The sequence below is a fragment of the Monodelphis domestica genome, chromosome 6 (genome assembly GCF_027887165.1).
Source record: "Monodelphis domestica isolate mMonDom1 chromosome 6, mMonDom1.pri, whole genome shotgun sequence".
Classification (NCBI taxonomy): Eukaryota; Metazoa; Chordata; class Mammalia; order Didelphimorphia; family Didelphidae; genus Monodelphis; species Monodelphis domestica.
Window position 1 is genome coordinate 22477966 of NC_077232.1, and position 14232 is coordinate 22492197.

At 36.3% G+C, this 14232-nt stretch overlaps 1 protein-coding gene and 1 pseudogene across 1 annotated transcript; one reads left to right on the plus strand and one right to left on the minus strand.

Moving 5' to 3' along the window:
- The first annotated feature begins 5643 nt into the window (after positions 1-5643).
- Positions 5644-6364, plus strand: LOC100619410 (transcription initiation factor IIA subunit 2-like; annotated as a pseudogene).
- Positions 6365-9401: 3037 nt separating this feature from the next.
- On the minus strand, positions 9402-10530 carry LOC100619374 (olfactory receptor 8K3-like). The gene has a single exon (XM_056801752.1). The coding sequence runs from the start codon at positions 10528-10530 to the stop codon at positions 9580-9582; it is 951 nt and encodes a 316-aa protein (XP_056657730.1). The 3' UTR covers positions 9402-9579.
- Between the last annotated feature and the right edge of the window lie 3702 nt (positions 10531-14232).

Consider the following 14232-nt stretch of genomic DNA (forward strand, 5'->3'; position numbering starts at 1 on the left):
CTCATCTTTTTCTTTAAATCAAATGCAGTCCTATAAGGACTACATTTACATCAAATTATATATATTAATATGTGGGGGAAATGTATTGTGTAACTCTCAAAAATTGTATGCATCATAAGAGTAGTTAGAAGAATCATGCATAGGGAAAGATTGGGGCATCAAGAAGATTTGGTGAAAGGTGGAGCAAAGAAAGAAAAAGGGAGGGGGAATATCGTCGATGGTACTAAGATTTACTTCAAGAAATGGGGGGGCTGACTACATAGAATAATCTTTCCCATACAAAGATACACATAGGAAGGGGAGGAGAAGAACTCTCATATGAGAAGGAGAGAAAGAGAGAGTGAAGTGGTATTACTTAAACCTTACTCTAAGTGAAATCCACTCTGAGAGGTAAGAACATCTAGATCCAGTGGGATCCTGAATTCTATTTTATCCAACAGGGTAAGAAAGAAAGGAAAATTAAGTAGGGGGAGGGGAGGGAGTATAAAAAGAGAGGGAAGGAGAAGGGGTGGGGAAAGTAGCATAAAAAGGAAGGGGCTAGAAAGGGAAGCATATCAATGGAGGGGATAAGGGGGCTGACCTAAAGTAAATCACTAGTTTAAAAGGATATAGCTAAAGAAGAAAGGTCAGAACTAGGGGAAGATATCAAAATGCCAGAGAAGCCACAAGTGACAATCATAACTGAACGTGAATGGGATGAACTCACCCATAAAATTTCGACAAATAGCAGACTGGATTAGAACCCCAAACCCTACCATATGTTGCTTCAAGAAACACATATTAGGTGGGTTGATACTCACAAGGTTAGAATTAAAGGATGGAATAAGTACTTTGGGGCCTCAACTGATAGAAAGAAGGCAGGAATTGCAATCATGATATCTGACAAAGCCAAAGCAAAAATAGACCTGATTAAAAGGGACAGGTAAGGTAAATATATTCTATTAAAAGGGAGTTTAGACAATGAGGAAATATCACTAATGAACATGTATGCACCAAATGGTATAGCATCCAAATTTCTAATGGAGAATCTAGGAGAATTTAAGGAGGAAATAGACAGTAAAACCATATTGGTGGGAGACTTGAACCAACTATTATCAAATTTAGATAAATCAAACCAAAAAATAAATAAGAAAGAGGTAAAAGAGGTGAATGAAATCTTAGAAAAATTAGAGTTAATAGACAAATCGAGAAAAATAAATAGGGACAAAAAGGAATATACCTTCTCAGCACCACATGACACATTCACAAAAATAGATCATAAATATGGCACTCAAATGCTGAAAAGCAGAAATAATAAATGCAACTTTATCAGATCCTAAAGGAATAAAAATAACGATCAGTAATGGTACATGGAGAGCCAAATCAAAAACTAATTGGAAATTAAATAATATGATACTCCAAAATCAGTTAGTTAGAGAAGGAATCATAGAAAAAATAAATGATTTCATTGAGGAAAATGACAATGGTGAGATCCTTTCAAACCTTATGGGATGCAGCCAAAGCAGTATTTAGAAGAAAATTCATATCCACGAGTGCATATATTAACAAATTAGGGAGGGCAGAGATCAATGAATTGGAAATGCAAATCAAAAAACTAATGAACGAACAAATTAAAAACCCCCAGAAGAAAACCAAACTAGAGATCCTAAAAATTAAGGGAGAAATCAATAAAATTGAAAGTGATAGAACTATTGCACTAATAAACAAGACTAGAAGCTGGTACTTTGAAAAAACAGACAAAATAGACAAAGTACTGGTCAATCTAATTTAAAAAAGGAAAGAAGAAAGGCAAATTAATAGCATCAAGGATGAAAAGGGGGACCTCTCCTCCAATGAAGAGGAAATTAAGGCAATCATTAAAAACTATTTTGCCCTAATATATGGCAAAAAATATACCAACCTAGGTGATATGGATGAATATTTACAAAAATATAAATTGCCTAGATTAACAGAAGAAGAAATAGATTTCTTAAATAATCCCATATCAGAAAAAGAAATCCAACAGGCCATCAAAGAACTTCCTAAGAAAAAATCCCCAGGGCCTGATGGATTCACCAGTGAATTTGATCAACTATTCAAAGAAAAGCTAATGCCAATACTATACAAACTATTTGACATAATTAGCAAAGAAGGAGTTCTACCTAATTCCTTTTAAGACACAAACATTGTACTCATTCAAAAGCCAGGCAGGCCAAAAACAGAGAAAGAAAATTATAGACCAATCTCCCTAATGAATATAGATGCAAAAATCTTAAATAGGATACTAGCAAAAAGACTCCAGCAAGTGATCAGAAGAGTCATTCACCATGATCAAGTAAGATTTTTACCAGGGATGCAGGGTTGGTTCAATATTAGAAATACCATCCACATATTGACCATATCAATGAGCAAACTAACAAAAATCACATGATTATCTCAATAGATGCAGAAAAAGCCTTTGATAAAATACACTACCCATTCCTATTAAAAACACTTGAAAGTATAGGAATAGAAGGGTCGTTCCTAAAAATAATAAACTGTATATATCTAAAACCATCAGCAAACATCATCTGCAATGGGGACAAACTAGATGCATTCACAATAAGATCAGGAGTGAAACAAGGATGCCCATTATCATCTCTATTATTTGACATTGTACTAGAAACACTAGCAGTAGCAATTAGAGAAGAAAAAGAAATTGAAGGCATTAATATAGGCAAGGAGGAGACCAAATTATCGCTCTTTGCAGATGACATGATGGTCTACTTAAAGAATCCTAGAGAATCAACCAAAAAGCTAGTCAAAATAATCAACAACTTTAGCAAAGTTGCAGGATACAAAATAAACCCGCATATGTCATCAGCATTTCTATATATTTCCAACACAGCTCAGCAGCTAAAATTAGAAAGAGAAATTCCATTCAAAATCACCTTAGACAAAATAAAATACTTAGGAATCTATCTCCAGAGACAAATACAGGAACTACATGAACACAACTACAAAACACTTTCCACACAACTAAAACTAGACTTGAGCATTGGAAAAAAAAAAAAACATTAACTGCTCATGGGTAGGATGAGCCAATATAATATAAATTACCATCCTTCCCCAACATATTTATATATTTAATGCCATACCCATTGAACTTCCAAAAAATTTTCATCAATCTAGAAAAAAACATAACAAAGTTCATTTGGAAGAACAAAGGATCAAGGATATCCAGGGAAATCATGAAAAAAAAATACAAAGGAAGGGGGCCTTACAGTCCCAGATCTCAGACTATATTACAAAGCAGCAGTCATCAAAATAATTTGGTACTGGCTAAGAGACAGAAAGGAGGATCAGAGGAATAGACTCAGGATCAGTGACCTCAGCAGGACGGTATACGACAAACCCAGAGAACCCAGCTTTTAGGACAAAAACCCACTATTTGATAAAAACTGCTGGGAAAATTGAAGGACAGTGTGGGAGAGATTAGGTTTGGATCAACACCTCACACCCTACACCAAGATAAACTCAGAATGGGTGAATGACTTGAACATAAAGAAGGAAACTATAAGTATATTAGGTGAACACAGAATAGTATACATGTCAGACCTGTGGGAAGGGAAAGACTTTAAAACCAAGGAAGACTTAGAAAGAGTCACAAAATGTAAAAATAAATAATCTGGAATATATCAAATTAAAAAGTTTTTGTACAAACGAAACCAATATAACTAAAATCAGAAGGGAAGCAACAAATTGTGAAGCTATCTTCATAAAAACCTAAGACAAAGGTTTAATTACTCAAATTTACAAAGAGCTAAATCAATTATACAAAAAATCAACCCACTCTCCAATTGATAAATGGGCAAGGGACATGGATAGGCAGTTCTCAGATAAAGAAATCAAAACTATTAACAAGCACATGAAGAAGTGCTCTACATCTCTTATAATCAGAGAGATGCAAATCAAAACAACTCTGAGGTATCACCTCACACCTAGCAGATTGGCTAACATAAGAGTTATGGAAAGTAACGAATGCTGGAGGGGATGTGGCAACGTGGGGACATTTATTCATTGCTGGTGGAATTTTGAATTGATCCAACCATTCTGGAGGGCCATTTGGAACTATGCCCAAAGGGCGATAAAAGACTGTCTGCCCTTTGTTCCAGCTATAGCACTGCTGGGTTTGTATCCCAAAGAAACAATAAGTAAAAAGACTTATACAAGAATATTCATAGCTGCGCTCTTTGTGGTGGCCAAAAATTGGAAAATGAGGGGATGCCCTTCAATTGGGGAATGGCTGAACAAATTGTGGTATATATTGGTGATGGAATACTATTGTGCTAAAAGGAATAATAAAGTGGAGGAATTCCATGGAGACGAAAACAGAAAACAACTTCTAGGAAGTGATGCAGAGCGAAAGGAGCAGAACCAGGAAATCGTTATACACAGAGACTGATACACTCTGGTACAATGGAAGGTAATGGACTTCTCCATTAGGGTCAATGCAATGTCCCTGAACAATCTATAGGGATCTAAAAAACACTATCTACAAGCAGAGGATAAACTGTGGGAGTAAAAACACTGAGGAAAAGCAACTGCTTGACTACAGGGGTGGAGGGGATATGACTGAGGAGAGACTCTAAACGAACACTCTAATGCAAATACTAACAACATGGTAATGGGTTCAAAACAAGAACATGTGATACCCAGTGGAATCATTCGTCGGCTATGGGAGAGGTGTTGGGGGGGAGGAAAAGAAAATTATCTTTGTTTCCAATGAATAATGTTTGGAAATGACCAAGTAAAATAATGTTTAAAAAAAAAGAATCAATGTGCTTTGCCTTGGTTTTCATCTAATTTAGTGAATGAAACTTCACTTTAGCTATGATAGGATACATGTGCAGGTTTGATGTCTTTTTAATTACCTGGAAGTTATTTCCTTCAATCATTGTATCATTTTTTTTTATTTTTTAAGGATAAAAGTTAGTCCCTATCTAGAAAGCCATTTATAAAAGGGTGAAAGATGATGAAGTTTTATTCTCAGATATTTACTTAGGATTCTTAGGATTTCTCAACTATTTTACCTGGCTCCTTTTCCCCATCCCAGTGAGTATCTTTTCTCCTATCATCTTTGCTTTTATGTTCCTTTTTGTAAATTATATTTTTACAATAGACTCTCCTTGAGGGTAAGAACTATATCTCTTGACTCTTGAATTTGTACCCTCAACCCTTGGAACAGTGCCCAGTACCTAGGAAATGATTAATAAATAATTATTTTTCCTCACCTTTGGAAAGATTAATCATTTAAATATTAGTTGCATTTTCTTGTCTATTGGAACTTGAGACTACACAGGCAAAATTGAAACCTATTCTGAATTTAAATTCTGAAATTAGCAGACCATTTCCCTCGTACAACTGGTAAATTCTATTAAATACTAGATGCAACTTTACTGCTATTTCAGTATATACCTTATGTACTTCCAGACTTTATTCTTATGTTTTTAAACCTGGAATTATAAGATCTCATTCCTTGAAAACAATTGTTAAATTGAATTAAGCAGTATATGAGCTCATGAAGGTTAAGAAGATGCCTCTGGGGTCCATGAGCACATCCAGGTCGCGCGCTTTGGTTTCTGATGATTGGGGAGGCGGAAAGGTAGCAGGGACAAGTGGAGGTACCTGACAGGGTTTCTACGCCTCTTCGGCTCTCAGCGCTCAGCGGCGGAAGGCAATTTTCCCGCAGGATATCCATGAAAACCTGAAATCTGTGGGCAGTTTCATAGCTGGATGATAAGAAAATTTGAATTCTTCTTAAACCATGGCATATCAATTATATAGAAATACCACTTTGGGAAATAGCCTTCAGGAAAGCCTAAATGAGCTTATACAGTCTCAACAGATCACCCCCCAGCTTGCCCTTCAAGTCCTACTTCAGTTTGACAAGGCTATAAATTCAGCGTTGGCTCAGTGAGTCAGGAAGAGAGTCAATTTCAGGGGCTCTCTAAATATGTACAGATTCTGCGATAATGTATGGACTTTTGTATTGAATGATGTTGAATTCATTGAGGTGACAGAGCTTATTAAAGTGGATAAAGTGAAAATTGTCGCCTGTGATGGTAAAAACACTGGTTCCAGTACTGCAGAATGAATAGAAAAATGGATTGTCTGCCATTTTCTGTTAATATGCAGCACTTGTGAAGAGAAGCAAGGAAGAGACTGTTTAATTTATTCTAGCAATGCAGATATACGATACACTGTGCTATACTATCTCTGAGAATGCTAGTAGAAAGCATATTTCTGTAGTGTTTTACATCACCTTTATTATAAAGCATGAAAAAATACCTTTTTTAAATGACAAATCAAAAGTTGTTGCCTTCTTATGAACATTCTTTAATAAACTTATTTAAAAACTCAAAAAAAAAAAGAAGATGCCTCTAAGAGCTAATGGACAGGGACAGTAATGAAATGAAGACTAGATAATTTGTAGCGGATGTGATCATTATAAGCCCAGTTCAAAAGTCATATAATTTTTCCATCATTAGTATGTCGATGCAATTATGCCCGACTCTGACCTTTTGTATTTCTTGACCTGATAATTGAAAAGGGACTGAGAGACTTCCAGTATAGCACCCCCTCACTGACATGTATAGGTGAAATACAAGTCAGAAATATCCGTGCCTGCCGGAATGCAACGGTGGGGTCCGGGAAGAAGCCACCTAAAAAAAGACCATAGTGGGAGAGAGGGGAGACCAAGCACATAATAGAGAGACAGAGTCAGTCTGATAGTGTCAAGGCTCCTTTTATTGCAGGTGCAAGGCAAGAAAATATATGCTTGAGGTAAAAGGGGGGTGGTGGTGATTAAAGAAGGTTTGTACCAGGAGGGAACATGAAGAATGGTTATTGTTATGGTTTGTGGCCGTTGGTCTTAGCGACGCCTGTTTTCAGGAGGTAACTTGTTTGTTCAGTTTCCCAAAGATCCTTATCTTGTTTCAGGTCAAGTTGTCCCCAAATATGGTCTCTGACACAGAAACATAAGTAATTAATAAACAAAGTGGAAGTATGAGTCATTCAAGTCCCCCATTATAACCTGAATCATTATTTCCAAAGTTATTCTGGTTGTTAAGCCTAAATATTGATACAGAGTTAGATTTTATTGCTTATGAATTCCTTTGATTTAGAAATTCTGAAAAAAAAATAAATGAATGGATGATAAAAAAAAACTTATTAAATTTATTCTGCTAAATTCTGGATGTTCAAATACATGCAAACACAATATCTAACTTTAAGAATTCCCTTTCTAAAAGTATTTGGGAAGAACTATATAACCAAGTAACCATGGAGGAGCAGTTATTCTTGAATGTTATATACCCTTGGTGGCAAGCCTATTGCACATGTGCATAGGACATGCAGAGCTCTCTCTGTGGGCATGTGAACTGTCACCTGCTAAAGTTCATTGCCAGAAAGGCATAGCTATTTGGTGGATCTGTAATCTTTCCCCTCTCCACTGGACATGAGGACATTTTTTCACTTTACCTGTCCCTCTGCCCAGCATCCCCATGGGAGTGCTAACTCACTCCCCTATGGGTTAAGGTGGGCAGTTCATATGGTAGGACTGAAGGGGAGTGGAGCACTTAGGTCACTCCCTTCTCCCTGTCTATGAATGTCCTTACTTCACCAGCCCCTCTGCTCAGCAGTCCAATGGGAGTGCTTCTTCCTTTGTCTGGGTTAAGGTGGGGAGGCACGTAGAGTGTGTGGTACAGCATCTAGGGGGGCATAGAACCTGGTGTCTTGTGGGGTACAGCACATAATCTCTAAAAGGTTTGCCATCACTCCAATATGCTATTTTTGTCTATTTCCATGCCGTAATAAATATATATAAAGATAAAAAATGAGTATGAGTATTAGTACAGATTTTAATATGTTATTTCTTTTTAATAACAGGCATGGAATGATTAGTCTTAAAGACAGAACTTTTCCAAACTCTCTGTATGACATACCAAGACACGCATTCTCTGTTTCCCCTGCCTTTCTCTGCATCTGGCTTTGTCTATCTATATTTGTCTATATCTCTGTCTCCCTCCAACCTTCCTCATCCACATGCAATATTACTAAAGTTTTACCGAAGTTTTTTTCTATGAAAATGTAAAATGCTTTAGCTTTTTTCAGATCTTGGTACATCCTTCATCCTCAGAACAATCTTGTTTGGTGCTGTTAAAATCCCATTGTACAATGAAGAAACGGTGAGGGAGGACAGTGATGTGACTTGGTTAGTTAGGACATATAAAAAAATGTCAGAGTAGGAATTGACTGCAGGTCTTCCAGTACCCAACTTGTAAGGTCTATTCACTGCAGAACAAAGATGCTAATTATCTTTAAAAAGATAAAAGGCTAATGTGATGAAAATTCACTGATATATTAAAGCCCTAAGCTTGGGTGAAAACTTATAGTTTCACTAGTCTAAGATGACTTGGTAGTTATTTTGAAATAAGTTCTGGACATAGATGTACATGATTACATTCATATTATACACAAAGAGGGGACAAAGTGGATTGAAAATTGGATTAGAGATCAAAATACTTATTTTAAAATCTTATATCAGGCATGCTTGACCATGGCCAGGACATGTCATTTTTCTTGACCACAGTTTTCTCATCAACAAAATGGGATCACTAATAGCACTAACCTTACCATAACCTTACATAATCTTACCTTGAGGATTACATAAGATAACATGTAAAACATTTTATAAAACAAGGCATTGTATAAGTTTTATTAATTATTATTAATATGAACATTTTGAAGTATCAGTAATTCAAACTAATTTGATCTTAGTTTGCTTTAAGAGATATACCATCTCCTAGACTAGTGATTCAAATCAATAAGTACCATGTCAGATGATTCACTTAAATATATGTATTTCCTCCTAAGTTTCACATTTTGTGGACAAGGATTAGATAGAAAGCAAAGATAGGTCAATTCTATTGGGAAAGATTTTCTACCATAGGAAGACTGGTTGAAAGTATTGAATCTGGTGAGTTAACCTGGTGAGAGCAATATCAAGGTTTTGAGCTGCAGTAAAATGGCAGGTATGAAAACGATCCAGATGATTTTATGGATGTCACAAAAAAAATGAAAATAGATTTACTTTCTCTGGTTCCCAAAGGCAGAATTAGTAGCAACAAGAGGAACTCAATAAGGGAAATAACTCATTGTATCCAGGAACACTCCCCAACATTAAAATTATGAACAACAGAAAGAATTGCTGTAGTACACAATAATGTTTTGTTTTATTTTGATTTCCTTTGAGGTTCCAACAAATGGTTGAGAGTCATTTTTTCAAGTGCATCATAGTAGAAAGGACTTGTGTTCAAAGCAATAGTGTGAACTACATAGTCTTTGAGGTCCCTCTTAAATTTGATAATGTATGAACTCACAATTTGTGCAAAAACATTCAAGCAAATGAGTTACTAATTATAACTAATGATATTCTATTTGATTCAGGAGAAAATGATGAGAATTTTCCCCCTCAGACACATAAGTTGCTTAAAAGGAGATGGGAGAGGTGTGCTTGCCTATTTTAAACTGCAAGATCTTTTTTTTCTTCTTGGTATATTACAGAATGAATTTGCATTGATTTTCTATGGTTCTTTTAAGGGCATTTTTCACCTCTTTGTTCCTCAAGCTGTAGATCAAAGGGTTAAGCATAGGAATGACCAAGGTATAAAACACAGAAGCCATTTGGTCCGTTTCAAAGGAGTGGCTGGATTGTGGCTGCAAGTACATAAAGAGAAGAGTCCCATAGAACACAACCACGACAGTGAGATGGGAGAAACAGGTGGAAAAAGCTTTGTGCCTGCCCGCAGCAGAATTCATCCTGAGGATGGCCACAAGGATGAGAATGTAGGATATGAGAACAATCATGAGAGAGGAAAGCAAATTTAAAGCACAAAAAATAAATACAATTAATTCTATTTCTTGTGTGTCCGAGCATAGAAGGGACAATATGGGAAGAGTGTCACAGTAGAAATGCTTGATTACATTTGAATCACAAAAGGATAAAGTAAAAATTTTAACTACGATGAGCAATGACACAAAGATGCTATAAATGTAAGGGATGGCCACCAAGGCCAAACACACAATATCTGACATAATGACCATATAGAGTAGGGGCTTACAGATAGCTACATAGCGGTCATATGCCATGGCAGACAGAATGAAAAATTCACTGATCATGAATGTCATAAAGACAAAGAGCTGGGTTGCACACCAGTTGTAGGAGATGATATTTTTTTCTACTACGAAATTGACCAACATTTTTGGACCAATAGAGGTGGAATAACCAAGATCAGTAAGTGCCAGGTGCCTGAGGAAAAAGTACAAGGGAGTTTGCAGATGGGAATCAATCTTGGTTAGGATGATCATGCCCAAGTTTCTCACCACAGTCACAGTGTAGATGAGGAGGAACAACAGAAAGAGCGGGGCTTGTAGTTCTGACTTGTCTGTGAGCCCCACAAGAATAAATTCAGTAATCTGGATGACTGTGGTTTCGTTCCCTCTGTCCATTTCTTCTATGTAGGGATTCTACCTTGGAAAGAGAACACAAGCTCTTTCTTAAAATTGTTTCCACCACCGACAGGGGTTGTTAGCATGTGATATTGCTGTCCAGAAAGTGAACACTGATTCTTCTAACAAATTCCAGGATATTACAGCAGCTCTCTTTAATCCAAACAAAAAAAACAGTGTTTGAGCACAGAAATTTTATAGTAAATATAATTGGTTAATTATGGAATCATTTATGAAGAAAATAGAGTAGGGCTAAAATATAAATAAGTTCTTTTGAGTGTAAGTGCTTACATTGGATGAGGGGGAGGTTACTTATTTGGGGTTTATCTGAAGCCTTTCAGTGTGACATTAAAAAAAATGAGGACCTCCATATTCATTACATCTTCTCCTCTTGGTTTTTCCTATCACTGACAGAATCCTTTCCTGGTTAAACTATGAAGTTTCAGGTATTGACAGTCTAGGTATTTTCTATTCTTGTCCTATTTAGGCATATTAATGGACTTATCCATGAAGCTTAAGAGCATCTATTTAGTTTAGTATGGACTGAACTCAGCAATGCTCTATTTCTGGAGTTCCAATTTGGCCTTAGACATGTAATGACTGTGTTATCCTGGGCAAGTCATTTCATTCTGTTTGCCTCAGTTATTCATCTGTAAAATCTGTAAATCAGCTAGAGAAGGAAATTGCCAACAGCTCTAATATCTTTGCCCAGAAACTCCAATTGGGATCACAAAGAGCTGAGCATGGTTGAAACAGCAACACGAAGTTTATGCTAACTTAAATTCAATGAACATTTGTTAAGTTCTTACAATGTGCTAGGCACTATGCTAATTATTTGATTTTTTTTTTAAAAGCAAATAGTCTCTGCTCTGAGGGAGTTTTACAATTTAATGGAGGAGACAACATGCAAAAAATACATAAATGTAATCTACAAAAACAATAAATAGGAAAATAATTTAAAAAGCAAATTTTTGAAACTGAGTTGGAAAAGTTTCCTGTAGAAGATGGAAATTTATTTTTTAAACTTAAAAGGATTCATGGAGGTAACTAGTTAGAGTAGAGATGGAGAGCATTCAAGGCATGAGAAAGAATCAGAGAAAGTACCAGGAAATAAAAGATAGTGTATCTTTGTCATGGAACAACCAGAAGACCAGTGTCACAGGATTGGAGTAAATGTTAAGAAATGAGGTATAAAAATCAGAGAGATGCAAATCAAAACAACTCTGAGGTATCACCTCACACTTAGCAGATTGGCCAACATGACAGCAGAGGAAATCAGTGAATGCTGGAGGGGATGTGGCAAAATTGGGTCATTAATTCATTGCTGGTGGAGTAGTGAAATGATCCAACCATTCTGGAGGGCAATTTGGAACAATGTCCAAAGGGCGATAAAAGACTCTCTGCCCTTTGATCCAGCCACAGCACTGCTGGGCTTGTACCCCAAAGAGATAATGGACAAAAAGACTTGTGCAAGAATATTCATAGCTGCGCTCTTTGTGGTGGCCAAAAATTGGAAAACGAGGGGATGCCCTTCAATTGGGGAATGGCTGAACAAATTGTGGTATATGTTGGTGATGGAATACTATTGTGCTAAAAGGAATAATAAAGTGGAGAAATTCCATGGAGTCTGGAACAACCTCCAGGAAGTGATGCAGAGGGAAAGGAGCAGAACCAGGAAATCATTATACACAAGACTGATACACTGTGGTACAATTGAAGGTAATGGACTTCCCCATTAGGGACAGTGCAATGTCCCTGAAAAATCTGCAGGGATCTAAAAAATACTATCCACAAGAAGAGGATAAACAGTGAGAGTAAAAACACCAAAGAAAAGCAAGCGCCTGACTACAGGGGTTGAGAGGTTGATTACATGACTGAGGAGAGACTCTAAATGAACACTCTAGAGCAAATACCAACAACACCGAAATGGGTTCAAGTCAAGAACACATGTGATACACAGTGAAATCATGCGCCAGCTATGGGAGAGGTGGTGGGAGGGGGGGGAAGAAAAGAAAATGATTTTTGTTTCCAATGAATAATGTTTGGAATAATGTTTGGAAATGAAATCACTGGACTAAAAGGAAGAGCCGAAGAAGAAAAGGTTAGAATTAGGGAAGGCTATCAAAATGCCAGGGAGTCCACAAATGACAATCATAACTTTGAACGTGAATAGGATGAACTCACCCATAAAATGTAGATGAATAGCAGATTGGATTAGAACCCCAAACCCTACCATATGTTGTCTTCAAGAAACACATATGAGATGGGTTGACACTCACAAGGTTAGAATTAAAGGTTGGAGTAAGACCTTTTGGGCCTCAACTGATAGAAAGAAGGCAGGAGTTGCAATCATGATATCTGAAAAGCCAAAGCACAAATAGACCTGATCAAAAGGGATAGGGAAGGTAAATATATTCTGCTAAAAGGGAGTATAGACAATGAGGAAATATAACTAATCAACATGTATGCACCAAATGGTATAGCATCCAAATTTTTAATAGAGAAACTAAGAGAATTGAAGGAGGAAATAGACAGTGAAACCATATTAGTGGGAGACTTGAACCAACCACTATCAAATTTAGATAAATCAAACCAAAAAATAAACAAGAAAGAGGTAAAAGAGGTGAATAAAATCTTAGAAAAATTAGAGTTAATAGACATATGGAGAAAAATAAATAGGGACAAAAAAGAATACACCTTCTTTTCAGCACCACATGGCACATTCACAAAAATAGATCATACACTAGGTCATAGAAACATGGCACTCAAATGCAGAAGAGCAGAAATAATAACAGCAGCCTTTTCAGATCACAAGGCAATTAAAATATTGATCAGCAAGGGTACATGGAGACCCAAATCAAAAATTAATTGGAAATTAAATAACATGATACTCCAAAATTGGATAGTTAGAGAAGAAATCATAGAAACAATTAACAATATTGTTGAAGAAAATGACAATGGCAAAATATCCTTTCAAACCTTATGGGATGCAGCCAAGGCAGTACTTAGAGGACAATTCATATCCCTGAGTGCATATATTAACAAATTAGGGAGGACAGTGACCAAGGAATTGGAAATGCAAATCAAAAAAACTTGAGAATGAACAAATTAAAAACCCCCAGAAGAAAACCATACTAGATATCCTAAAAATTAAGGGAGAAATTAATAAAATAGAAAGTGACAGAACTATTAAGCTAATAAACAAGACTAGAAGCTGGTACTTTGAAAAAACAGACAAAATAGACAAAGTACTGGTTAATCTAATTTAAAAAAGGAAAGAAGAAAGGCAAATTAACAGCATCAAGGATGAAAAGGGGGATCTCACCTCCAATGAAGAGGAAATTAATGCAATCATTAAAAACTACTTTGCCCAACTATATGGCAACAAATATACCAACCTAGGTGATATGGATGAATATTTACAAAAATATAAATTGCCTAGACTAACAGAAGAAGAAATAGTTTTCTTAAATAATCCCATATCAGAAAAAGAAATCCAACAGGCCATCAAAGAACTTCCTAAGAAAAAATCCCCAGGGCCTGATGGATTCACCAGTGAATTCTATCAAACATTCAGAGAACAGTTAATCCCAATACTATACAAACTATTTGACATAATAAGCAAAGAGGGAGTTCTACCAAACTCCTTTTATGACACAAGCATGGTACTGATTCCAAAACCAGGCAGGCCAAAAACAGAGA

What these genes read in the sequence shown, in the direction of transcription:
- LOC100619374 (XM_056801752.1), bottom strand. Translation starts at nt 10,530, where the DNA reads ATGGACAGAGGGAACGAAACCACAGTCATCCAGATTACTGAATTTATT.